The following is a 26,267-nucleotide window of genomic DNA, read 5'->3' on the forward strand; positions in this document are numbered from 1 at the left end:
TGGAGCCCAGTGGCCCCTCTGCTACAGCCAGACTTTGGGGACACACTGGGTGGCTTTTCCCTACAAGCGAGGGTGACCCTGTGCCTCTGGCTGTGGGGAGGGGACACTGCCCACCATGCCACGCTGCCAGCACAGTGCCAGTGACAGTGGGGGCACTGTCAGGGTGGAAGGGACATGCCTTGCCTATGGGGTGTGTGGCATCACCTGGAGTTGTGACCTGTGGTGGCTTGAGGGGACATCAAATCAGCCCAGGACGAGGTGCTTGGGGACACCCCCCTTCGGGGACACTGCAGTGCTGTGCTGCTCAGCACTTCCCTTCCATAAATCCTGCTCCAGCCCAAAAGGGGCTGCGGGAGCTGAGGCAGCCCAAGGAGCTCCGCTACACCACGCCAGCAGGACACTGTGACAGGGACAGTGACCCCACATGGGCAGTGCCACCCCAGGGACCCCACGCCAGGAGGTGTCCTGTGCCATCGCATCCCCGACATGAGCCATTCCCAGCGCTGCAGTCCTGCCCCTGTGCCCCATCCCCGTCCCTGTCCCCATTCCCAGGGAGGGCCCCTGGGAGCGGAAGAACGGCAGCGGCAGCATCTGTGCGGGCAGCTGCCTGCCCTGCCTGCCCTGCCTGCCCTGCCCCGCGCCGACGCCGTATAAATAGAGGCAGCGAGCGTCAGGGAGCTCCTGGCAGCCACCATGAAGGGTCTCAACCTGCTCTGCTGCTGCGTGGCCTCGCTCCTGCTCCTCAGCACCGCAGGTACAGCCACACACCGGCCTGGGGGGCTGCTGGGGGCTGGGGGCACCCCCGGGGGCTGGGGGTGCCCCTGGGGCTGTGGGAGCTGGCAGGGCTATGGGGTCCCCACAGGGCTGCAGGTGCCCTTGGGGCTGCGGAGACCCCGTGGGACTGCGGAGACCCCACGGGGCTGTGGGGACCTGTGGGGCTCTGGGTGCCCGTGGGGTTATGGGGTCCCCATGGAGCTGTGGGTGCCCATGCAGTTATGGGGTCCCCGTGGGGCTGTGGCTGCCCTTGGAGCTGTGGGCACCCCATGGGGCTTTGGGGAACTCATGGGGTTGTGGGGTCCTCATGGGGCTGTGGGGACTCCATGGGGCTGAGGGTCCCTGCAGGGCTGTGGGTGCCTGTGGGGCTGTAGGGTCCCCATGGGGCTGTTGGTGTCTGTGGGGATCCCATGGGGCTGTGGGTCCCAATGGGACTGTGAGTTCCTGCAGGGCTATGAGGTCCTCACAGGGCTGTGGGTCCCCATAGGGATGTTTGATCCCATGGAGCTGTGGGTCTATGAGGCTGCAGGTGCCCATGGAGCTGGGGGTCCCCAAGGAGGCTGTGGGGTCCCCACAGGGCTGCAGGTGCCTGTGCAGGTCTGTGGGTGCCCTGCAGGGTTGCAGGTACCTGTGGGGCTGCAGGTCCAGGTAGAACTGTGGGTGCCTGTGGGGCTGAGGGTGCAGATGAGGCTCTGGGGTGCCCGGTGAGCTCAGCCTGTCCCCAAGTGCTGGGAGCAGGGCAGGGCGGCAGGGGTACAGCCGGTTGGGCTCCCTGGCAGCTCTGCCAGGGCTGCAGAGTCACCCCAAAACGTGCTGGGGGGCCAGGGACAGGAGGGGATGGCGGGGGGTGCAGACTGGGGTCCCTCCTATGGAGTCAAGGTGGGCGCACGGGCTGTGCTGCTGCTACCATGCCCTGGGGGCAGTGTCACCTGTGGGTGCCATGGTGGCTTGATTTTGGACTGTGAGGACTTGGGGGGGGGCTTTCAGGGCTCTGGGGATCTCTGATGACCCCGGCCCCCCTTCCCCGGGCTGTCCCATCCCCGCTCAGCACCCCGATCCGCGGCCGGGTGTCCCTGGGGCCGCGTGGTGGGGCGGCATCGCCGGTACCCTTGCTTGCCCTTGAGTTAATTTGGGCTGGTTCTCTGCCTGGCCGGGCTCCGGCGGCCGCGCAGCCGGGAGAGGGGGGCGGCTATGTATGGAAACAGCCGTGTAAGGGGACACTGCGCTCCCTGCAGCCCCCCCGGCCGCCCCCCCCGCCCCGCGCCGCCGCAGCCCCGCGCTCGAGCACCCGCAGCTGCCGCCTTCCAGCACCCGGCACCCCCCGCCCCGCCGAGTTCTGGCCTTTTAAGGGCATCTTGGGCCATTCTTGGGAATGAATGGGCTTGGGGGCCAGTGACACACCCCGACAGTGCTGGGGTGACCTCCATGGGGCCACCGGTCAGGCCTGTGGGTGGGGGTTGGAAAGGACCTCTGTGGGCATAGCTGGTGGCAGGTGGCACCTCTGGCTGGGCTGGTGGCCCTGTGGGACATCTGGGGGCTGTCACCATGGTGGGTGACCACCAGCCCAGGTCTTGGTTGTGCTGAGGCTGGCATGGAGGCTGGCATGGCCCTCTCAAAGGAGGCCCCTGGGGTCCCCAAGGGGTGGCTGAAGCCCCCCAAGTCCCCACACTTGGCATCTCCTGCTTATTGTGAGGTCCCATCATTTATTCTGATCCTGTAGGTTTGGAAAAAAGCTGTAAGCAGTGGCACCTGCCCATGGTTCTGCTCCACAGGGACTGGTGGGATCTGCAGGATGAGTTTTGTTTTTCCTTTGGCGCCAAGCCAGGCTCTTGGACCCAGGTCCTTTGGGGTGCAGGAAGTGGCTTGTGGGGGATGTTTCTTCTGTTTCTAAGCCATGTCTTTCCATTCATCCCCTGTTTGGTGAAGAGAAGGGTGGGGGAGTCCAATGGGGAACCAAGGCCTTCATTGAGGTGTCATGGCAAGGCGTGGTCCTCGGGATTTAGTGATGCCTGGGGCCACTTGGACCCTGTCACCATTCCCAGAGGCCAGGTGTGGGAACTGCCCTGTGCCTGCGCTCCTACAGTCCCAGTCAAAATGACCCTTGGCCCATGTGGCCAGGGCTGGCAAAGCTCCCCAGTATGGCCAGAAGCCCCAGCAGGGACGAGCACCCACTGCAGGTGGCTCGTGCTGAGGGCACTCACCCACTGCTCCATCCACTCCTGCCTGCAGGAAGGTCTCCTCCTCCTGCACTCACACCTCGGGCAGAGCTCGGCCATCCCAGGCCGGGTGACCCCTGTGGCCACTGGGAATGGGCCACATGGATGCTGGCAGGGCAGTGCCCAGACACCACGCTTGGCAGCTTTGCCCTGGGGAGCCTTTGGCCCCACAGCCAGCACAGATTTGAGTGGGATGGCAATGCCATCACCACCTTCAAGCTGGGAGGGGGATTGGGGAAAGCCGTGGCATGAAGGTGTCCTCCTGCAAGGCACTGTGGGGCTGCACAGACAGCAAGCATGGGCCATCACCCTGGGGGTCCTCATCCCGCCTCAGCCTCATCAGCCTGGTCCTCATCCTGCCTCAGCCTCATCAGCCGGGTCACCTCGGGATGAGCTCCATCACCACATCCTCATGGCATCTTGGGCTGTTCCCTATCACCCAGGACATGTCACCTTGGGGTATATGCCATCTCATGGAATGTGTCACCTTGGGGTGTCCTCCACCATCTGGAATGTGTCACTTCACGGTGGGCCCCACCTCCCAGGACAGAACATCTCGGGAGTGGGACTGTGGGACCCAGGCACAGTACCCATGGAGAACCCCCCCCCTGACCATCCCAGGCCAATGCTGCCCATGATAACCAGCGTCCCCAGAGGTGGGGACAGCCGTGTCCCAGTGACACCCCCCTGGACTCACTCCACTCCCCAGCGCTGGCACAGCCATGGACACCACTGGCGTTGGGTGGCTGCAGTGAGACAAGGGGCTTGGGGTGCATTAGGCACCCATGGATTTTGGGTGCTTGTGCCGCCTGCATCCCTGTCACACCCCTGGTGCCACACCTGGAGGAGACCCTGGTCCCTGTGGGTGCCCCATCTCACTCCCAAGCTGTTTGGTTGAACAAACCAAAGCAGATGTTGGGCAGGTTGGCTGTGCTGGGACACCCTCTCCATCAGCCACCTTTGCCTCAGTTGAGCAAGAAGGCTCACCTGTGCATGGCCTTGATGGCACAGGGACACCAGCAGGTCTCTGTGAGGTGGCACTGGTCTGGGAGGGCTGTGCTGTGCCCAGGGAAAACACTCTTTCCACATTCCCACCATGTCCCACTCACCGACCCGGGGTGTCAAAACCTCAGCTCGGCAGCAGGTCGGGGTGACCAGATCATTCATGGAATTGCCTGTTCCCTGGGCTCTGCAGGAATAGCAGGGCTCTGCTGGGCTATTTTCAGCCCACGGGGACATTTCCCCTGTAAGTGATAGCTGGAGGAAGCCGTGAGCCCGTGTGCCAGTGGGGGCTGCCGGAGGGGCCGGGGAGGCTCTGGGCGGGCACCCCGAGCCAGGATGGGGCGTTGGCAGTGCCAGCACAGCCCTGGTGCCAGCCAGGCACATGGGTCAGCCCTCCCCACACATGGGGCATGCCATGGGACAGGGCTCAGAGCTGTGTGACCCTGTCCCTGTGCTGGAGTCCCCCTTGCTGCCGGGTGAGACCCCCAGGGCTGAGTATCCCTGCTTGGCTCCACCAGGCAGTGTCTGCCCAGATATTCCCATGGCTTTGAGGATCCTTTGGGAAAACAGGTCATCGTGCATTAGAGTCCAGTTTGGCAAGTCCAAGGGCTGCCCAGGTGACCAAGAATGCTTGGGATGACCCAAAGAGGGATGGGGAGCCTTCCTTCACTGAGGAAGGCTTGCCCTGAGTGCATGGAGCGTGTTCCTCAGGGGACACTCCTGGGATGGGTTGGTGAAGCCTCCTGTGGTTGGAGGCCAGGGGACAGGCCCAGTGTGACACCTTGGAAGTCCCTCCTCCATCCCCAGCTGTGCCACAGCATGTCCCTCAGGTCCCTCAGCATTTCCCTGGGCTGCAGACCCTGCAAGGGTTGGTGTTCCTCGATGTACAGCGTGACATCTGCCTGTGCCAAAACACCTGATGCTTCCGGGCTGTCTTCTCACCGACAGACCCAGATCTCCTCGGCCAGGAAGCAGCGGGTGCTTCATCTCCCACCTCCCTCATCTTCCTGTCTTCTGCAAGTCAGGGGTTCAGGGTTCCTTCCAAATCTTTAGGGTGGGGAGACTGGAATAAACACCCCGCAGCATTGATTCCTCATTTTCATCTCTATATTTAGAAAGCTTCAAGCCTGGTTTTAATCCCTTTGGTAGATCCTGGCAAGGTTTTTTTACCATTTTCTAATCAAAATATCATGCGGTTCTATCCAACTCTTTATGGAAATCAAATCAACTTATAACTTTTTTCGACTAAACTTAAAATCTCCTGCACAGATGAGGCCAATTAGTCTGACAAAGCTGTTTCCTAGACCTCTCTCTGCGTTGAAAAAACTGGAATATATTTGCCTTATGCTGGTGTTTTGGGATCATGAAGCCTCTGGGATGTGATGATGTGTCTGGGCATCCTGGGTTTTGGGGTGCACAAGGGTCTTGTGTCCTCTGGGCTGCCTGAGCCCTTGTGGGACACTTCCCTCTGAAGGTGTTGGCCTGGCTGGCTCCAAACTGGTGCTGGGCCACAAGCCAGAGGAGCACCAGGGGTTCAATCCCAAGTGGAAGCCATGGGGACCTCACAGAGCCCCGTGGGCAAGGACATCATCATGAAATGGGGTCTTGTGGAAAAGGGGGGGGATCTGCAGCAGGTCCAGGTGGAAAATCCCAGGAAGTCCCAGACTTTGTGCCCAGTCATTCTCCACGAGGTTTCAAAGAGCTTTTTCAGAACAAAGGCAGGGATGGACAGTGCAAGGTCCCCCCAGGATCCCACAGGGAGGATGTGGGGAGTACAGGACTAGCAGGAGCCAGTGGATAATACCCCAGGGCTGCAGGGGCTGGGATCCAGGCAGGGGAAGGGGGCGTGTGAAAAGCCATTCCCTGCCATCACCGGCCCCACGCTCGAGGCTCTGATTTCTGCTGGAGGGGGAGAGTGTCCCTCCAGGGCCACCTGTGCCCATCAGTCCCTCCTCACTGTCCTCCTGGAGGATCCGTTTCGGCACCAGGTCTGTGCCGTTCTGTACGTGCCCGTGCAGGGATGGAGGGGACTCCGTGATGTTCAGCCTCCAGCAGCCATCCCTATCCTTCCCTCATGGGCTTTTCCTGGGTGCAAACAAGCTGTGGCACCCTGTGGCACACAGAGTCCCATTGTGAGCTCTCCATCCCTGCTGTCACTGCCGGGAAAAGGGTCCCCAGGCAGCTGACAGCCCCCCAGGACAAGATTGGGGGTGGCAGGGGCAGTGCAGGACAAGGATCCTCTGGGAGGTCAGGTCCCTGAGGGGAGCAGGGCGAGGGCTCCTCTCCCAAGCCACCCATCTGCTTGGCACAATGCAAGGTGTGAACACAGGGAGCCCCGGTGTCACTTTACACCGTGGCTGTCCCCTCCCGGAGCCCACGGGGGCCCCCAGGGGTGGACGTCACCCTTGGCTGACAGCAGGGTGAGGGGCCGGGGCCAGCGGCCGAGGGGGCTGGGGCTTCACCACTGCTCCTCCTGATCCCCACGTACAGTTGCTGCTGCCCTATTTTTAGCCCCCGGCGGGTGCACGGAGGGTGTTAAGCCCGTAACCTTCGGCCCATTTCACGCTCGTTGCCCGGCCATCTGCAGGTCAGCACAACTCACCCCACCAGGGACTGGGAGACCATGTAGGGGAAACAGGAGGTGCAGAGGGGACAGGGACTTTGTGTAAGACATTCAAGGTCACAGGACAAAAAGCCCATGACCAGCACACTGGCAGGAACATCCCCATCGGAGCGCCTGGGGGATATTTCCCTTTCCCTGCAAGGGATGGCTGGTGGTGGGCACTCGGTTTGCAGTTGCACCTGGCCATGGTGGGTGATGGTCCCTCTGGGTCAGAGGAGACACACAGACTCCAGACAAAGCCCTCAGGACATGCAGGGTCTCCTCTGCCTGGTCCTGCCCCCCTTCTCCACTTTGACCATCACTCCTCTTCCAGCCCTCCAGGTCGGCAGCTATTTTGGGCCCAAGCTTACAATATCCCCATTCCCATCAGATTAGAGGACCCTCCAGTGACCCAGGCTGGTTCCCAGACCATCAGGGCCAGGCAGGGGCATGTTGGCCCTCAGCCACCCAGGGTTTTGCAGGTCAAACCTAAGATGTTCCCCTTCAAGCAGCACCTGCAGGGTCCCAGGGGAAGGTGCTGCCTGAAAGACAAGGGCAGGAGGGAGGAGGGAGGAGGGTGGGAGCTGCCCACCACCCATCTTCCTTCCATCTGGGAGCTGAACTGGTAGCCCAGATGCACCTGCAAGCCGTGTGCCAGCAAAGGACAGGGAGGTCAGTGAGGGCAGGGACAGGGTGACCCACGCATCCGGTCTGGGCACAGTGAGGAGCCGAGAGCCGCTGGGAATGCGGGCAGGCTGGGGGCAGCCTGTCCTTCCCAGTGCCCGCTGCTGGCATGGCACGAGCCTCCCAGTGCGACCCGATCCCAGATAACAGCCCCACGGGCACAATGGGGATACAACCACCCACCCAGCATCCCAGCCAGGGCAAACTGGGCTGAGTGCTCTGGGGCTGGCACTGTGCTGCTCCCAGCCCTGAGCCTCCCGTACTCAGCCACCGTGCCCCAGCTTTGCTGAGGTCCTGCTGATGCTCCACTGGACACTGTCCCACGGCTCCTGCACGGACACGGCGTGGGAGCTGGAGCAGAGGGCTGCCTGTGCCCAGCACTGCCCGCTCTCCTCCCGCAGCCTGGGTGGAGACGGTATTTTTTCTTGCTTGGCATCTGCTTGCCAGCTGGTGTACAAAGGAATTACTTTCCTCTGAAATGCTCCCCTGGCACTGGGCGTTTGGGGGGATTATTTAGACTAGCAGCAACTGTTTGTAATGGAGACAGTATAGCCATGATCTTTTATTTTTGGCACCCGTTGACTAATGTTAAATTGCAGTTGGAGCCTATGGAAAATACGGATGGATTCTCCCGGGCCACAGAACAAACTCATTGTGTCCCCGCCAGCGGCACGGCGAGGCAGATGCTTTCCTAGTGAAGGGACACTCACAATAAATAGCTCCCAAGCCCTGCAGCCGGGGTCAGTCCCTGCCTGTGGAAAGGCAGGACCCCGTGCTGGGAAGCCCCTTGAGCCAGGAAGCTCCTTCCTCCTCCTCCTCCCTCTCACCCTGCCACTCACCATGGCTGGTGTGATGCTCTCCCGAGTCAGGGCTGGGGAAGGACCCTTTTAACCTGCCAAGTGCCCACAGCCCCTGTCAGAACTGTTATTTTTACTCCTTTCCCCTGTGTTTTTTTAGGGCTGCTTTGCCACCTTCCCGCAGTGCTTTGTGGTGGGTGGCAGCCCCAGCCAGCAGCCACAGAGCTCCCTGCCAGCTCGGCTTTGCGCCCCACAAACACATCTTTGGGCCCAACTTCTTGCGACGGGGACAGAAAATTGAGCTGGGTCTAGAAAAGGTTTGGGGATGAGTTTAAACCTCTTGGTAACAGCCACAACTCCTCCCTCAGGGCCCCCCGTGCTGGCAGGGGGCGGTGGGTGCCCCAGTAGCCGCGTGCCGGCGCGGGTGAGACTGACCGAGCTGTTCTCATCGTTTAGAGCCGCGCGCCCCCGGCACGGACCACGGTGCTGCCGAAAGCCCCCTGCCAGCCACAGAGCCCCGGCTGGAGGAGAAGGTGGCTGATGGCAGCCCTGAGGAGGAGCAAGACAGTGGCACTGCCAACGCCTCCTTGCCCGGCACCGCTGAGGAGGGACGTGGAGAGGGGGAGGAAGAACCGGCGTGGAGCCTGAACAGGGGCCTGGGGCCAGGGGACAGCCGGACAGAGGAGACCACCGAGGAGAAGGGCCAGGAGGGACAGAGCCCAGGGGAGGATGCCAAGGCAGCGCATCACAGAGGGATCCACGGGTCTGGCACACAAGTTGCCAACCATGCCTGGGAGGATGAGGAGCCTGGCATGGAGAAAGGAGGCTCTGAGGAGCAAGGGCAGCCTGGGGAAGAGGAAACAGAGGAGCCAAGAGGAGCGTCTGCTCTGGAGGGGGGAGAAGAAGGGGATGAGCAGAGCTCAGAGGAAGATGATGAGCAAGGAGAGTCTGACAAAGGTCAACACAGGGCATCTGAGGAAGATGGAGGCAAGGGAGAGTCTGAGGAGGAGGGAGATCCTAAGGAGGAGAAAGAATCTGAGGAAGATGGTGAGAGGTCAGAGAATGAAAGTGAAGAGGGTGACAAGGAAGCAGCCAGCACTTCCCACAAAGAGAGCCATGGCAAACCAGCAGCTGCTGGCATGGGAGAAGCCAGGAATGGCCCTGCCAGCTGCCATCACCCACCCTGTGAGGACGAAGAAGAAGACCCGCCAGCAGCAGATCCACCACCAGCAGTGGAAGACCCACCAGCAAAAGAAGACCCCCCAGCAGTGGCAGAAGACCCCCCTGCAGACAATCCCCCACTGGCAGAAACAGAGGTCCCCATCACCCCCCCAGCTGCTGCCGAGCCCCAGCACAGCCAGATAGGTTGGAATCTTTTCTTGTGGGTGTGCTCTAGCGGCGAGAGTGACCTACCATCGACCCCGGTGGAGCTGAGCTTGGCACATTAAACCTCGCCTAGTGCATGGCCCTGTCCTAACGCTTGTGCTTCCCCACCTGCCCCTAACACAGCCGTGGGCAGCCAGGGCGCAGCAGGAGCCCGCAGGTGCCCGTCGTGCGGGCGCTCGGCACAGCAGTACCAAACCTGGCTGATGTTCCCCTCGCTCCACTTTAAGGCCATGATGTCTTCCCAGGGATGTGGACATGGATAAGATTTCTAAGCCCCAGGCCCCTTCCAGCACCCACAGACATCTTAAAGGCTCTTTATTCTCCACCTGCAGAGTCCTCCGGACCCTCAGCTCGGTGCAGGGGCAGGATGCTCCCGGGATGGTGGGTCTCTTCTCCACCAGCTCTTGGCTCATAGGGAAGGTGTGAAGAGCTAATCCAGGCCAATGAGTTATCAATGCACTGGCCCTGCTCAATCAGTGAAAGGCTAACTAAGGAAAAGGGACACCCCCCACCATGATTTCCTAGAAATACTTGTAGACTTTGGCCCACAGGTTGGGCAGCGACCTTCGGACCCAGCTGACTCTTTTTTTCTCTTTCATCTACTAACGTGCCAGCTCAAAAAACCTCCCATTTTTCCCAAAAGGCAAGCCCAGTTTGGTCTCTGTGGCTTCACTTGGCAAGTCAAAAGGTCTTCCTCAGCCCAATGCTCTGTAGATGCTCAACACAGTCCCATGGCTTGGTGGTGCCCCCCTTGGCCCTGGTGTCCCCAGCCCTGTCCCCAAACCCCCATTACAGCCCAACCCAGCTCCCCTTGCTGAAAAGCTCTTGGAGGCTGTTGGTGTGCCAGCACCTCCATGGTGAGGACACCTCTGTCTCCAAGTTTTGGGGACACTGAGGTGCCTTCCCTGGATGGAGGCAGCTGCTTCATGCTCCCTCATCTGGGACGGAGCCGCAAGGCACAGGGCACCACGCAGAGGGCTCCAGGGTGATATGGAGGCAGAGGTGGGAGAACTGGGAGGGAATGGCCCTGCTGGCAAAGGTGAGGCAGCCAGGACGTGTCAGGCTGGGCCGTCCCCCAGGAGCCAGAGCCAGCCCCAGCCTCGTGAATCCCGGCTCAATGTATAGTTTTGGGGGGGAATGGGCAAAGAGAGATGTCAGCGTAGAGTCTGCACTCGAGGCTGAGCCCCCGGGGAGCTACAGCCGCCGGGGGAAGCGCCGGGGCCCCGTCGGGCAGCAGCTGCCACGCGCTCGTTCCGCGTCCCAACCCCGGGAGTACCTCCCAGGCACGTCCTTCGCATTCCCCGGGAGCGGCCGGCCCCTCCTCGGAGCCAAGCAGTTGCCCACTATGCTTCCCCCAGCAGGCACAGCCCTGGCAGCCTCCAGGAGCCTGTGCAGCAGGGAAGGCACGCGGCATGCCCAGGGTGACAGCGGCTGCTGCGGTGCACGGCGCGCCCGCGGGCTCGGGGGGTGTGTGTGCATCCCCACGCCACCAGCTCAGGGGGTGTGTGCTCCCCACGCCCTCTCCCCAGCGGTCACTTGCGTGAGCTGCTGTGTGCGTTCTCCCCTCCAGCAGTAACAGGTCTCTCGCTTTTCTCCTCCAGAAGAGGTTGAAGATGCCAGCGAGCCCACCAAGCGTGACCGGTCCCACTTGGAGAACACCCTCAAGCTGAACGAGGAAAAACCTGCCGATGATGTCTCAGGTGAGGGAGCCATGCACACCCTGCTCCTTCAGCCCACACCATCCCTGCAGGACAGGCTCCTCACCACCCTGCACTAAGAGCATGGAGGGGATTTTCCTTCCCTAGAGTGTTTTGATTTTAACCTTCCTTCTTCCAGGTCCAGTAATGCCACATCTTCAATAACTGCCCTTTGGCTGCTCTGGGGTTAGCATATTTTGGGTATTTTAAAGACAGTCCCATGGGTGTGCAAGAATTAGGAGGGTAGAGAGGCTGGAAGATGCAGTTGGCGAATCAGACACATCTCTGCCCAGAGAAACCTGGGGCAGCTCATAACAAAGGGCTGGGATTTTTATTCCAATTATTTTTGGGGTTTTGCTACTCTAAGGATTTCTTCTGCAGGCCCCGTGAGTGGTCTGGGCTGGTAAGACAGTGATAAGAGATACTGTAGAAAAAGGTCCTCCTTTTTTTCCAGTGAGCAGTTTAAGGGCCATGCCAGGGAGCCCTGGCACATTGGTGGAGGGGTTTTTGGGATCGTGGGTGTTGAGTGCTAAACAGCACTTAGAAGGGATGTTCCTTCCATCAGCTGCTGGCAGCAGATGGGGACAGTGCCCAGCAGGAAACATGAGCAGGCATCAAAACTGTAGAATCTTAAAATGATTTGGATTGGGAGAGACCTTGAAGAGCATCCCATTCCAAACCCTTGCCGTGGGCAGGGATACCTTTCACTAGCCCAGGTTGCTCCAAGGCCTATCCATCCTGACCTTGAACACTTCCAGGCATGGGGCAGCCACAGCTTCTCTGGGCAAAATGTGTGAATGGGATCAGTTTGGCCAAGATTTCAGCTGTGAGCCAAGTCTCTTGATCCACAGTTGAGCCACCCTCAGGACCTGCAAGGAATGTCCCTCCTGCAGGGAATGCCCCAGGGAGGGACTCCCCCTGGGCCGTGGGGTTTGCCTTTCACCTGCCCATGTTTTACCCCCAGGAGTACTGCAGCGGCTGAGGAAGATCTACCACTCCTCCATCAAGCCCCTGGAGCACTCCTACAGATACAACGAGCTGAGGCAGCACGAGATCACAGGTAATGCCACGGGCACTGGGGTCTCCAGCACCACCAGGTCCCTGGGATGCAGATAACAGCGCAGAGAGCAGATCATGGAAAGCCTCGGATAGTGTGTCTTCCTTTGCAGCTTCCCAAGAAGCCCATGCACATGCTGGGCTTAGAGGCCATGCCCCAGTGAACCCAGTGGCGGGGTTTCCTGCATCTGCCTTAGCCCATCTGCTGTCAGGGCCATCTGTGTGGGCTGAGCATTGAGCCCTGCCTGCCCTGGGTCCCCCACCTGCTCAACATCAATGCCCTGTCCCCCTGCCAAGCAGAGATCACGGCCCAATGAAACAGCCCTGGCAAGGAAGCTCAGGATCTCTCAAGGCTGGGGATGAGCCTTCTGGGGGTGGCTGGAGCTGGCATCCTTCCTGATGGGTACAGGATGCAGCCATGTGGGCACGGTGTTCCTCAAGCTCCACAGCCTTCACTCATCCTGAGCGTTGGAGTTTCCACCCCTCGGCAATCTCAGGCACGTTGGATGGGTGAGCAGGTCCCTGTGGCCCCTGGCATGGTGTGGGCTGAGCTCAGCCACACACGTGTCCCTCCAGAAGAGGAAACCCTGCCCCAAGAGGCTCACAAGGTATAAAAAGCTCTTGTGACTACAAGCTGCCTCACTTTCCAAGCACAGAGGGCTCAATCCTACGTCTGAGGTCCCTGTTCACTGGGGTAGCTCTCCTATGAACCCGTACCCAGCCCCTGTCCTGAGCCAAGGCCAGATGTCCTCTTATCATGCAGGGGATGCTGGAGTCCCTGCTGCTGGTGACCCAGGGCTTCATGCCCACATCCACCCCCTGCCAAGGTCCTCAAGCTGTCCTCCATGTCCTGCAGCTCTGCCTGCATCCCCAGCTTTCCAGGCCCAACCACCTGAAGCCACGCCCTCTGTCCTGGTGAGGCAGGACCAGGGTACACCCTCCCCACAGATCTGCCTTTTACAGCTGGACTTGCTCCACCAGCACAGAGGTCCTACATTCAGCTGGACAAACCCCTGGGATACATCCCTGTAGGGCAGAACCCCTGTTTTCCAAGCATCCTCGCTGCAGCTCCTAAACCTGAGTCAGACATTCCATAAACAGGCTTGAACACCTCCCTCCCCAGCCAGCCCATCTCCAGCACGGAGCCAGTGGGGAGCACAGGGAGCCCATGGGGCAGGGACAGGGCTGTACAGTCCTCACCACCAGCCCAGATCCTGTCCCCTCAAGACACAGAGCATGCTGGACATCACCCACCACCCAGCCACGGGACTCTGGAAGGAGTGGGTCTCATAGAACATGAGCTGTACCCTCACCTGCCTTGCTCCATGCTGGTGCCAGTGGCTGGGGACCACGACTCACTTGCCATGTGGGAGAGTAACTGAGGGTCACAGCAACACGTCCTGCTGCAGCCTGACTGTCACCCCACAGCTGCTGGATTGTCCCCTGGCACAGCCAGCACAACACTGCCACATGCCTGGGAAAGGAGCACCAGGAACACAGGGCTGGCATCCCAGCATGCACCCCCACAGCCTGCTCCTGTCTCCATCCTGGAGCTCACTGGTCCAGCAACATCCCAGACTCCTCTCCAAGGTGCTCTGGTCCCTGTTGGTGGCATTTGCTGTCAACTCAACCTGGGACACAGTTTAGGAGGACAACTGGGGTTACACGGGCAGTTGGTGGGCTCTAACCCTCACTTTGCTGTTCACAGCCAGAGGACACAGCCCCCAGCCTCAGTTCCAGCCCTCAGGGCATCCAACCCTGCCCTTCATACATCCCATGCCCAAGCAGCCACCTCTCTGCTCCCTTTTGGGGAGGAAGCAGTTGTTTCTCGGGTTCCCGCTGCCTTTCTCCCTCTCAGCTCCCGAGGAAACAACCACTAACCCTTGTGTTTTCCCAGCCCCTCTCAAACCCAGCTCTCGAGCAGGACTCACCTCAGACAGCAGGTCCTGGTGTGCCTCACAGCCTCACCTCAATGCTCCGTGGTCTGTTCCACCTCACCATGAGGAAGAGCCACCCCTTGGGCTGACAGTTCTCGGGTCAGCCCCCAGCACACACCCCTGTGCCCTTCACGGCACCATTATGGTGCAGATGCTGCCCCAGCGCTGCCCCAGGGCAGGGCACAGGGATGCTGCCTTGCCTGCAGTCCTTGGCTCAGCTGTGAGACAACCTCACCTCCAAAATATTTCAGTGGCCACCAAACTCCTTGAAGGATCTCTGACAGCCCAGCCATACCCTGGCACCCACAACCCCATCCTGGAAACCTCCAGCTCAGCAGTTTGCCTTTCATACCCACAGATCCAGCTTGTCCCAGTCCCTCATTAGCAGTGTAATTAGAGAAACCTGCACATTAGTTACAGGGTTGGCCCAGGGAGCCCTCTTGACCTTGCAGGGAGGGTGAGGACGCCCTGGGAGCCCTCTCAGCCCTTCCTCTGCATGGTGCCCCTGTCCCGAGCGGGTTCATTCCGTCACTGGTGTCCCTGCAGGGAGGGAGATGCCCCCACCCCTGTGCCCACCCATAAGAAGGGGGAGGCTGGAGGTTGCAGAGCTGCTGGCTCAGCTGGCTGGGAAGAGTGGGACAGCTGGGAGAGCAGCAAGGCAGGACTGTCACGGAATATGTGTGACCTTTGGAGCTGTAAGCCAATATAGAGGGGTGCCATCGCAGGCACCCTCGCCCCTCCATTACACAGCAGCCTTCCATTTTGTCTCCCTTCCCATCGGCTCTGTTCACAGCAGTGTAATCCAAGGAGCCCCTCTGCTCCCCACAACATGTGAAAACACCCATGGAATTGAGTGTCACCTGTCCTGGGGGAGTTGTGACTGTCACCATCAATTCTGAATTGTCAGGGTGCATCCCAGAGAGCTCCCACACACCCTCTGCTTAAGCCTGGCAGATGCCATCTCCTTCTCCCTGCCTGCCACCCTCCCGCCTCTCCGCTCAGTCATCCCACGTGGATGCAGGCACGCTCCAGCTGGGTCCAACTGTGTGCTTGGAGGGACTGTCCCTAGCTGAGGGTCAGGGAATCTCCCAGTCCGGCAAAGGGAAGCTTGCTGTGAGGTCATGCCAGGTTGTGGTGCATGCTGGTGGACCTAATTACTGATATGTGCTAATTAGCAAGTGTCCCCCTGTAAGGAATGACCTCCCGGTTGCCATCACCAGCCAGGGGGGTGGGGTACAGATGACCCCGGGACATTTGCCAGGTTGGTGGCTGTCCTAGCCCTGGCTGGCTGGGCTCCGTGTGCTCAATGAACACCTCTGGGGAAGGCAATAACCCTCTGAGCAGCACAGGGTTGGGGTGCAGGACACCCCAAGCCACATCCCCGTCGTGCAGGAAGATGAGTTCAGCGCTTATTCTGGGAGCTGCAGGTCGCTCACAGGCTGTAACTCCATCTCTCCTGCTGGGAATGTGGCCGTCAGCTCCCTCCTTGTCCTGGGCCAGACCCAGGCTGCTGCCTCCCTCCTTGGACTCACATTTCCTTTTCTCTCTCCCCGTGTCCCCTGCTAACAGCTTACCCCGGACGCACCCTGGGCTCCTCGGCCACAGGTTGGTATCGCTGCCTGCTCCCTGCATGCTGCCGGCGCTGCCTCAGCTCCCGCTGCCTCTGGCTTCCCCAGGCAGCTGTCTCAGCACAGCCACACTTCCCTGGCACCGAGCAGACCCAGCACCCGCCATGCCGTGGCACTCACTGGGGCCAGTGTTCCCAGCCCTTCCAGAGCCTGGTACCTGTGTTGTTGCACTTGTCCCAGCCTGACTCCACGTCCCAACAGCCCCCTCCTTCCCGAAATTCCCACCTAACCCAGGCCATTTCCCTCTTGGGTATATTCCTCTGTATATTCCTCTGGCCATGGCAGTTTGTGGTGGTCCTATGGGAATGGCTGAGGGAGCTGGGGGGGCTCAGCCTGGAGAAAAGGAGGCTCAGGGGGGACCTTCTGGCTCTGCAACTCCCTGACAAGATGGGAGAGCAGGGGGGGATCGGGCTCTGCTCCCAGGGAACAAGAGACAGAACAAGAAGAAATGGCCTCAAGCTGTGCCAGGCAAGGTTTAGATTGGATATTTGGGAAAATTTCTTCACTGGAAGGGTGGTCAGGCGCTGCCCAGGGCAGAGGTGGAGTCCCCATCCTTGGAGGGATTTAAAAGCCATGTGGAACTTGGGGACATGGTTTAGTGGTGGCCTTGGCAGTGCTGGGGTAGTAGTTGGACTTGATAATCCTAGAGGCCTTTTCCAATCTAAACAATTCCATGATTCTATGTGTTGGACTTATAGGTTGATCTCTCATCCATTGCATAACTGGAGGAGCCCAGCCAGTAGCCCACACTACAGTGGGGACCTCTTCCCACCCTTCATCTTCCTGCACGCAAAAACTTTTGTGAGTGTCCACCCTTGATCCCTCCTGGCTGCAGTTTAAGCTGCAGCTGTCCCAGTAACTCGGGCTGGCCCCTGCCCGGCGGCCTCAGCCCCCCTGAGCTGGCTCCTCTCCCTGCCTATCCTGCTCTGGGTGTGCTGGAGAAGCAGGAGATGGGAGACTGTCCAAGAAATGCCAACCAACACCCAGCCCTTCCTCGGGTCCCCGTGCTGCACCACGGGGACAATGTCCCTGCTGAGATACAAGCAGGGGAATCCCATCTTCTGTCTTTCCTGTCCTGCCCTACAGCCACACTGCCAGACCCTGCTGAACTGGGCTCCTTTGGACACGGATAGAGCTCTGGCAGAGCTCTGCCAGGGCCTGGAGAGCCTCTGGCTCCCTGTTGTGCCAGTGTGCCAGCAGCAGAGAGGGCTGTAGGTATTTATAGGATATTCCAATAGCTGCCTTATCTGCATCTCTGGTTCGGGCACTTGCAGGTTGCCTGGGTGGGTGTGGGCACGGGGGGGCCACAGTGTGGAGGAGGCACAGGCCATCTGCAGCCACATTGGCTCATCCCTCCATCTGTGGGCACACGTGTCTTGAGGATACTCAGGGATTTTGAAGCTTTGGGAGTGAGCTGGCCAGCCCTCCAAGGGCTGCTGGATCTGTGCCATGGGCAGGGTGGCTGCTGGTGTATGTGGTTCAAGGATGGGGTGGCAGCGTGGGTGATGCTGAGAGACTCTCTCCAGGTGTTTCAGCCTTCCTGGGTGGTTTGAGAACAGAGAAGACCTTTGTGTCTGTGGCTCAGTCTCAACCAGGAGAGGAAGGAGGTTTTGCCAGGTCCTCTGCTTTGCCCAGAATCCTCAGGACAGACTTGCACATGGGGGGTGAGCTGGCACCAGGCCCTTCTGCTGGGCTTGAGGACAAGCAGAGGGAACATCTGGCCCAGTGTTAATCATAGAACCATGGAATGGCTTAGGTTAGAAGGGATCTTAAAGATATCTCATTCCACCCCCTGCCATGGGCAGGGACACCTTCCACTAGACCAGGTTGCTCCAAGCCGCATCCAACCTGGCCTTGGCCAACACTTCCAGGGATGGGGCAGCCACAGATGCTCTGGGCAACCTGTGCCAGGGCCTCCCCACCCTCACAGACAAGAATTCCTTCCCAATGTCCCATCTAACCTTGCCCCTGTCAGTGGGAAGCCATTCCCCCTTGTCCTGTCACTCCAGGCCCTTGTCCAAAATCCCCCTCCAGCTCTCTTGGAGCCCCTTTAGTCACTGGAAGGGGCTCTAAGCCATCTACTCTCCTGCCCCAGAGCAGCAACGCTCCTAACAAAGGGCAGTCTGGCATTGCCACAGGAAAAAACCTCCCAGAAAGCCACTGCTCTAGGAAAGAAAAGCTACTTGGGCATGCAAATTAGAATTGCAATTTTCTGCAACCCCCAGAGCTGAGCAGCCCAAGCAGACACAGGCTCTGTGGGGGGATGAGCTGGAGGCTCGTCTGAGCTTGAGCTGGGAGCGAGCAGCCACAGGGTGGCTGGAGAGAGCCGCTGTGCTGGAGCTGCTGCCGTCCCAGCACAGCCTCCGGCGAGCTCTGGCTCTTTTCCTCTGTCCGGACCGTCAAGGTGACCCAAATTGCTGCTGACAGACACGGCACGAGGACATAGCAGGGACAGATGCCAGGCCGACACCCTCCCGGGTGAGAGATGCTCCCTGCTCTCGCAGACTCTGGGCAGCAGCAGGAGAATCCACACATGGCCCCATGTCCTAGGAGCTGCTGCGCTCCCTGCAGAGCTGCAAGGACCCAGTGCCTGGCACTGCCCACACGGCCCACGGGGGTAGAGGTGGGCTCCACAAGCTGAGGGTGACCTGGCAGAGGGGCTGCCCCTTGGCAGAGGGGTGGACGTGCAGCGGAGCCGGAGCTCACGTGTGCCCACGTTCACACAGCCACACCTGGCCAGGGACGTGTTATGAAAGAGCACACGGGGACCCACCCCAAACCTCTGGCACAACATCACAGGGGAATAATAATAATACTAACAACCATCTGAAACCTGATTACAGCTGGCAAGCAAGCAGAGCAGCAGCGACAGAGAGGCAAAGGAATGATTAATAATGAAAGTCTGAGGTTTCAACATTTGGTTTGGTCCTGTGTGAGATGACAAGGTTGGATCCCCGTGGCTTGCAGGCAGGGAGCGGGCAGCAGAAAAGGCCGTCCACCCCCTGCTTTGGAGGTGCTGCCCTGCTTTGGGGTGGAGGGCTGAGCTGCATGGATGCAGCAGTGCCCTGTGGAGAGATGTCCCCAGCCCATTCCCTTGCCTGGTGGTGACATGGTGGGTCTGCAATGGGCAGGAGGGCAGGAGGAGACTGGAACACTCTGCTCAGCTCCTGTGCCCATGGTCAGATGGGTTCAGTGTGGAGCTGCCATGCAGTGCCCTCCAGTGCCTTCGGGGCAGGAGTTCAGCACCATGGGGACTTTGTGGCTTCCCCCACGTTGAAGATGGATCCTTGGCTTTATGGAAAGCTGCTGGCTCCTGTGTGGGCAGCAGCCATGGAGGAGCAGGGGCTCTCAGCTACCTCAGGGAAAATAGCTCTGCCTTAGGCATAGGGATGAAGAGAAGGTGCCGAGGGCAGCACAGCTCAAGGGCATCTCCTTGCCTTGGGTCACGGTGGAAGGCTCAGCTCTGGTTGAGACAGCAGCTCCCAGCCCCTCTGGTGTCATCCAGCCCATCGTCTGGCTGGAGTCCTGCTGGCAGCAATGGGATGGACCCTCCCCCATCCTGAGTGTAGGATGGGGTTGGTTCCCACCAATGGGAACTCACTCACCCAGTTTTTACTTCCATTCCTGGCCTGATTTGGACCTGAGCCGTCCATCAGTCTCCTGGCTATCCCGGGCACAGCTCGGGGGCTGGCACGGCCCAGGGCCTCCTCTGGCTCTGCTGACTGCCTGCTCGGTGTCCCGGGGGCTGGGGGGGCTGGGCACTGTGGTCACAGGCTGATTGCAAGAGTCCCATTTGAGCAGGGATTGCTCCTGGGGGTGCACTGGCTGTGTGTGTCCAGGGACCTCCGTGCTCCTGGACACATGGCATGGCATGAGGACAGGTCTTTGTGGGCACACCACCAGCCTCCTGGGGAAAACTGCTGAACTTGAAGAGTCTGGGATAGGGGCTATAATTCACTCTCCTCCTGTCTTTCCCCCAAGCCCAAAGTGGAGCTGGTTGCCCGGCCTGCCCTCCCCACACCCAGCTGGAGCCTCACACCCGGCTCACACCCAGTGTGACCCCTGTTTGGCCAGAGGGTTGGGAGCCACGGCCCGGGGGCAGATCCCTGTGAGGATGCGGAAGAAAGGCTTGCAGGCAGCTGACACCAGGCTTGCACCGCGCTTACCCAGCCCCGAAGCTCCTGAAACCACAGCAGCTCCCTCTGCACGAGGTGCTCTCCTGGCTCAGGCATGGCCTCCTCCTCGGCACGTCCCGTGCTTTGCGGCGGCTGCCTTCGAACAACACCCCCGCCCCGCAGCCAGCCCCAGACTCACCCGGCTAAACCAGGACTGAACCGAGACGAGGTTTAAAAGACCTTCCAGTCCTCCGTAGTAGAAGGGCCAAACCTCGGGGAACGCCAGGCAGCGAGGTGGGCTCTGCCGCAGAGCACGGGGACGTCCCGGGGCCGGCGCTGGGCAGTGCCTTGGCTGGCGAATGGCTGGTGGCCCCCGAGGGCCGGCTGTTGCCGCGGCAGCACCACCGCGCTGCTCGGATGGGATGCTCGTTACAGCCGGGAGTTAATGGCACGGCGGCGGCGGCTATTGTTCCTTCACTTCCTCTTGTTATTTCCCCTCTCCGCAGATGGGGAGATCACTTCCAAGCCTATGGTGCTATTCCTGGGACCGTGGAGTGTCGGCAAATCCTCCATGATAAACTACCTCCTGGGGCTGGACAACACTCCCTACCAGCTGTACACAGGTACCACAGTCACTGCTCTGCATTTCCACACCCTGTGGTCAACAGTTCCCAGCCACGTGCCTTTGATCCCCCTTGTTACAGCAGGGAGGTTGGGATCTGGCTGCGGTGCCATCACAGAGAGAGGTTCCCCATCACAGCCCAGGGCCTGTCCCACTCCCCAGGGTGGAGGAAGGTGTCTCTCCCACAACATCCTCAGGGATGAGGCTTCCAACCCCTACAGCAGCAGTCACATCACAAAGGCAACTTGCCTTTTTCTTCCCACCATCCCTCCTCACATGGAGCCAGATAATTCACCCTCCCAGGAGAAAAGTCATTCCCCTCCTCCCTGCTCCCACAGATGTCCTCTCACAGCCGAGAGCAGATGCCCATGGCCACCTCAGCACTGAGGTAACGAGGCTCCTGGGAGGTGGTTCCCCGGGGCACCTTATGCAGTCAGGCCATTTCCAGAGCAACCAGCCCCCACAGAAAACAGAAAAGCCTCACTGGCATTTTCCCAAGAAGTTTGGGCAGGAATTTCACAGTCCTGCTACTTGCCCTGCCCCGTCTCTTGGAAAGCACACAATGCTCCTGATGCTTGTGATGCTCCCAGTCTCAGGCCAGCCCTGCTGAGTCCATAACCTTGGCATGGATTTCACACCTCTTGCTGCTCCTCTCATTGTTGCACAGGGGCAGAACCCACCACCTCCGAGTTCACTGTCATCATGCACGGCCCCAAGCTGAAGACCATCGAGGGCATCGTGATGGCTGCTGACAGCGCCCGATCCTTCTCGCCCCTGGAGAAGTTTGGGCAGAACTTTTTGGAGAAGCTGATAGGGATCGAGGTGCCCCACAAACTGCTGGAGCGAGTCACCTTTGTAGACACCCCGGGCATCATCGAAAACCGCAAGCAGCAAGAACGAGGTGGGGGTTCACTGGGTTCATCTGGGGGACCCCAGAAAAGATGCCATAATGATCTGAGGTGACAAAGGTGGCTGAAGCACAATGGGGAAGAGCCCTGGGCCACAAAAGGGGTCTTGCACTGGAGGGGATGGTGACATTTGTACGCCCATGGCTGTGGCAGCAGCAGTTCAGACCTGGGGAACATACACAGAGCAGACATTTCTGCTGTTATTTCCTCAGAACTCCTTGGGCTGCTGATTGTCCACCTCAGCTGACCGGTTAATGCCCTGTTTGTCACCCTTGGAGCCAGGCTTGGCCAATGGCTGGTGCTCCAGAGGAGCCCAGACAAGCACCAGTCTGTTCCCAGAGCACCTGGGGTGCCAGGACAGATCAGCAGTGCTCCTTGACCTGGATATCTGCAATGATGTGGCTGATGAGCGTGTCCAGAGAAGGGAACAGAGCTGGGGAAGGGTCTGGAGCGCAAGTCTGATGAGGAGCAGCTGGTGGAGCTGGGGGGGCTCAGCCTGGAGAAAAGGAGGCTCAGGGGGGACCTTCTTGCTCCGCAGCCCTCTGACAGGAGGGGGGAGCCAGGTGGGGATCAGGCTCTGCTCCCAGGGAACAAGGGACAGGACAATGGCCTCAAGTTGTGCCAGGGGAGGTTTAGGTTGGCTATTTGGGAAAATTTCTTCGCTGAAGGGGTGGTCAGGCACTGGCACAGGCTGCCCAGGGTGGTGGCATAGTTACCACCCTTGGAGAGATTTAAAAGCTATGTGAATGTGGCACTTGGGGACATGGTTTAGTGGTGGCCTTGGCAGCGCTGGACTTGATGATGTCAGAGAGCTTTTCCAGTCTTAAGGATTCTGTGATCCTGTGATTCAATATCTGCTCACAGGAGCAGCAGGAACCTGTGGCCTACAGTAGGGAGAAAGATTTCAAGGGGAAGCTGAGGGAGACAGGTAGTCACAGCCTCAGACATCCAGAGATGGATTTTTACATCTCTGAAGTGTTTTAACACATGAGAAACAGTTTCTAGGCTGCAGGGGAAGTCCGCTGTGCCTCACACCCCATCCAACCTGAATGAGGCACAAGGCACGACAGGCTCAAGGTTTATCTCTTGATGAAGGGACTCACCCTGTGCCGGCCACTACTGCTGGATTTCTCTCTTTCCTCTCCTAAAGGTTACCCGTTCAACGACGTGTGCCAGTGGTTCATTGACAGAGCCGATCTCATCTTCGTTGTCTTTGACCCCACGAAGCTGGACGTGGGCTTGGAGCTGGAGATGCTGTTTCGCCAGCTGAAGGGCCGCGAGTCTCAGATCCGAATCATCTTGAACAAAGCCGACAGCCTGGCCACCCAGGAGCTGATGAGAGTCTACGGCGCCTTATTCTGGAGCCTGGCTCCTCTCATCAACGTCACAGAGCCACCCAGGGTGTACGTTAGCTCCTTCTGGCCCCACGACTACCACCCGGAAACCCACAGAGACCTGTTCCTCAAGGAAGAGATATCGCTCCTGGAGGATCTCAACCAGGTGATTGAGAACAGGATGGAAAACAAGATCGCCTTCATCCGCCAGCACGCCATCCGGGTGCGCATCCACGCCCTCCTGGTCGATCGCTACCTACAGACCTACAAGGACAAAATGACCTTCTTTAGCGATGGAGAACTGGTGTTCAGGGACATTGTGGAAGATCCTGACAGGTACTTTATCTTTAAGTCCATTCTGGCAAAGACCAATGTCAGCAAATTTGACCTCCCCAACCGTGAGGCTTACAAGGACTTCTTTGGCATCAACCCCATCACCAGTTTTAAGCTGCTGTCTCAGCAGTGTTCCTACATGGGAGGGTGTTTCCTGGAGAAGATTGAGAAGGCCATCACCCGCGAACTTCCCGATCTCTTGGGAAGCATCGGCTTGGGGAAGAAGCCCAACGTCCTGTCCTGCGACGTCACTGGCTGTGGTGAAACCCCAAAGAATCGCTACAGGAAACCCTAAGGTGATCCATAACCCAACTGTCCACATGTTCCTACTGGTGAATGAGCTTATGTCTTATCTGTCCAAAAAGCCATGGTTTGTTAACCCTTTGAGTGCCGCGCTGGCAAAGGCTGCCGTACGATGAGGACTTTGAGTCGTTGACCTCGATGGCAGGGGAAGATGGGTGGGCATAAGAAAGAGAATAAAAACTGTGAATTCCTGACATTTTACCTTTGTTCTTTCGAGTAGAAGGCAATGTTTAAGCTGTAAGTATGAGCAATGCACGGGGAGCTAGAACAGCAGCTGCTTTTCCACTGATGCCAAGAGTGCGTGAAGAGGAATTTTAACCTCTGCATCCCTGAAGACACGAGGGAGCGAGCACGAGGGCACGGCATGAGAGCACAGGGGAGAGCAGTGACACACTAACCCAGGCACCACCAGGAGCCCCAGGACAAAGTGCTGCTCAAGGAAAGAGAGGCCAGGACCCAGCTGTGGTTTTCTCGCACAAACACGCTACAAATCTCGGCAAATATTGATCTTGTTTTTCTTTCCAAGACTTCTAGGTCACCTGGTGAGTTCTCCTTCCACTTAACAGCTGAGTTGATCCTCTGCAGCCTTCACCTGGGTGTTCACCTTAAGGAGGGGCGTTTGCAGGGGTGTTTTTAGCTCCAGACAAGTAACCATGATGGGATTTGGAAGTCCATGTCAGAGGAGGAAGTGGGTTGGAAAGGAGCAGCCAGCACTTGCTGAGCTGTGCTGGAGGAGGAGCAGATGGTCCCACAAGGAGCTGTGAGCAGGGTTTTATTCCCCTGTGTCAGCACAGGAGAGGGCACTTTGTGCCTGTGAGTGTCATTAACTCAAAATCCACGCTGGCAAGTCCTACCTGCAGACCAGTAGGGCTCTGAGGGTGAGGATTTGGCAGTTTGACCTTGTTCAAGTCCATGCTGATGATTTCTCAGTCAGACCCCCATGTTTTTGTGCTCCACAGAGGGAGGCAGGAACAGGGGGTCACTAGCTGTGAAGTGAAAAAGGTCACATCCCTTTTGCCCACTTGCTGCTCTGCCCTCCCCAGGACAGTCCAGGCAGGTTTCTGGGGCTTGTTTTCCAAACTCCTCCCATTTTAGCCATTTGTTGGCTCATTTCTGAGCATCGCTGCTCAGTCCTGAAGGAGTATTGCTTTGGAAGCACCCGAGCAGGGTGAGGCTCCCCATGGACAGCTGACCTTGAAACCTGGCCCTCATGGACAGCACAGCTGGCTGCTGACCCGAGCCCAAACCAACCAGGAGGTAGATTTTTTTGTCCTGGATGGAGACTGGCACCTTCAAGCCACCCTGGACCTGCTGAACATCCTTTGTCCTTCCTCCTGCCAAACGTCCATGGTGAAACCTCTGGAGCAGAAGGACTTACCTTTGATAAGAAACAAGAGGACATGGAGGTGCTGGCTGAGGCAAGAAAAAGGCAAAAGGAATGAAAGAGGGAAAGAGAAAGCTGGGAATGGAAGGCTGTGTTGTGATGGGAAGGGTGTGAAGGGCAGCACCCCACATCTCCATGTGTGCAGTGGGATGTGAGCTAAGGCAGGAGAACTGTGGGAGCTCCACATTCCCCATGTGCTGCGAAGAAAAGGTTCCCTTGAGTCCAGGTGAGTTTGGGGGGATGCTGCCCCAGGGACTTCCACACTCCTGACCTCTGCTTTGAGGTAGGACTTTACATTTGAACTAATAAAGCCAAGATCCAGATCTACGTCCAAGCACAGGAAGGGACACGGCTCAGGCAGAGGGATTTTGCCTGCAGTGCAGAGGGACTGGAGGTGCAAGGGAAGGCGAGCAGAATGTCAGAGAGAGCAGCAGCCAGAGCAGCCTGGAGAGAAATGATGTGCTCGTGAGTCAGTGCATGAGCTCAAAGTGATGTTTCAAACCTGCCCAAGCGCTGCTGCCCCTCCACTGCCGTTCCTTCTTTCTTGTACATGGTCCCGTTGCTCATCGGTGTCCCTCTCCGTCTCACTGCTCACTCTCCTCCACTCGGCTGGTCTGCATGGTTTTCTCAAGAGGTAATGGAATTGAAACACTGACAGAAACAGGCTAATGCTGCCACTGTTCCTGCTGTTGCACTGTGTGTCACTGTCACATTGAGCAAAGGCCATCAAACATTTCTATTTGCGAGGTTTGTATCGCACCATCTCTGTCCTTGTTGCCCTGTCCCCCTAAAGCCCGTGGGGTAGCCAGGGAAAGGCCCCCCACCCCACAGGGAGGATTGCCCCTGAAGGCACCGTTGCTCTGTTCTCAGGCTGCTCCCGTTGTTCTCCCCATCCTTTCTCTGGTTTCCTTTTCTCTTGCTTTATTTTCCAGCCCTCATCGCCTCTTCTCCCTTCCTCTGCCCTTCGGCACCTGCATGCCCTGTGCAAAGCCCTGTGCCCATGTCTTGGATGTGGCTCCTCTGTGACAGCAAAAACCTTTTTCCCCCTCTGATACGGTGTGCTTGGGTTCTCTTTCTGAATCAGTGGCTTCAGCAGTGGTGGTCTGTTCCCTGCTCCCCGCCACGCACGATGACTCTGCTCCGTGCTGGCTCGGGGAGATGACACCACTGCGATGCTTCCTCTCCCGTGGCTCCAAGTGGCTGTCAGTCCCAAGAGGATTGCAGTTCCCAGCCCAGCTCTTGCTGAGCTTTCTTAGGAGATCTCTGGGAATGTGGGAGTGAAAATGGGGAGCAAGGAGGCCTTTTCATTCTGCGAAGAAACCCCAAGCACCCACAGCACTGGGGTGGTGAGTGTCTCACCCAAGAGCACTGTGGGAGGGAGGGAGCTGGAACACAGGCCTGTGTAGATGCCCATGATCGTGTGCATTGGGATAAAACTGTCAGCTTGAACATCAGCCTGTCTAATAAAACCTGGTATTTTCCAAACACA

General features: G+C 58.7%; 1 protein-coding gene across 4 annotated transcripts; it reads left to right on the top strand.

Moving 5' to 3' along the window:
• Positions 1–647: 647 nt before the first annotated feature.
• SRL (sarcalumenin) lies at positions 648–26,267 on the top strand. Of its 4 annotated transcripts, XM_017809051.1 has the most exons (8): positions 2,858–2,862; positions 8,882–9,440; positions 11,063–11,161; positions 12,123–12,218; positions 15,721–15,756; positions 20,401–20,517; positions 21,184–21,417; positions 22,575–23,386. In XM_017809051.1, exons 2-8 carry the CDS (start codon positions 8,888–8,890, stop codon positions 23,384–23,386), a joined length of 1,947 nt encoding a protein of 648 aa, XP_017664540.1. In that variant the 5' UTR covers positions 2,858–2,862; positions 8,882–8,887. The 4 variants fall into 4 exon arrangements, with proteins under 4 accessions (XP_017664543.1, XP_017664542.1, XP_017664540.1 ...); XM_017809053.1 differs by lacking the exons at positions 2,858–2,862; positions 8,882–9,440 and adding an exon at positions 677–754 and having other exon boundaries at positions 22,575–26,267; XM_017809054.1 differs by lacking the exons at positions 2,858–2,862; positions 8,882–9,440; positions 15,721–15,756 and adding an exon at positions 648–754 and having other exon boundaries at positions 22,575–23,575.

This window comes from Lepidothrix coronata, unplaced genomic scaffold (genome assembly GCF_001604755.1).
Source record: "Lepidothrix coronata isolate B3197 unplaced genomic scaffold, Lepidothrix_coronata-1.0 Scaffold24, whole genome shotgun sequence".
Taxonomy (NCBI): Eukaryota; Metazoa; Chordata; class Aves; order Passeriformes; family Pipridae; genus Lepidothrix; species Lepidothrix coronata.

Excerpts from the sequence above, each read along its gene's own strand:
- SRL (XM_017809051.1), top strand. The coding sequence starts at position 8,888 with ATGGAGAAAGGAGGCTCTGAGGAGCAAGGGCAGCCTGGGGAAGAGGAA. Across the intron at positions 9,441-11,062 it reads GCCCCAGCACAGCCAGATAG|AAGAGGTTGAAGATGCCAGC; the intron begins GTTGGAATCTTT and ends TTTCTCCTCCAG. Across the intron at positions 12,219-15,720 it reads GAGGCAGCACGAGATCACAG|CTTACCCCGGACGCACCCTG; the intron begins GTAATGCCACGG and ends CCCTGCTAACAG.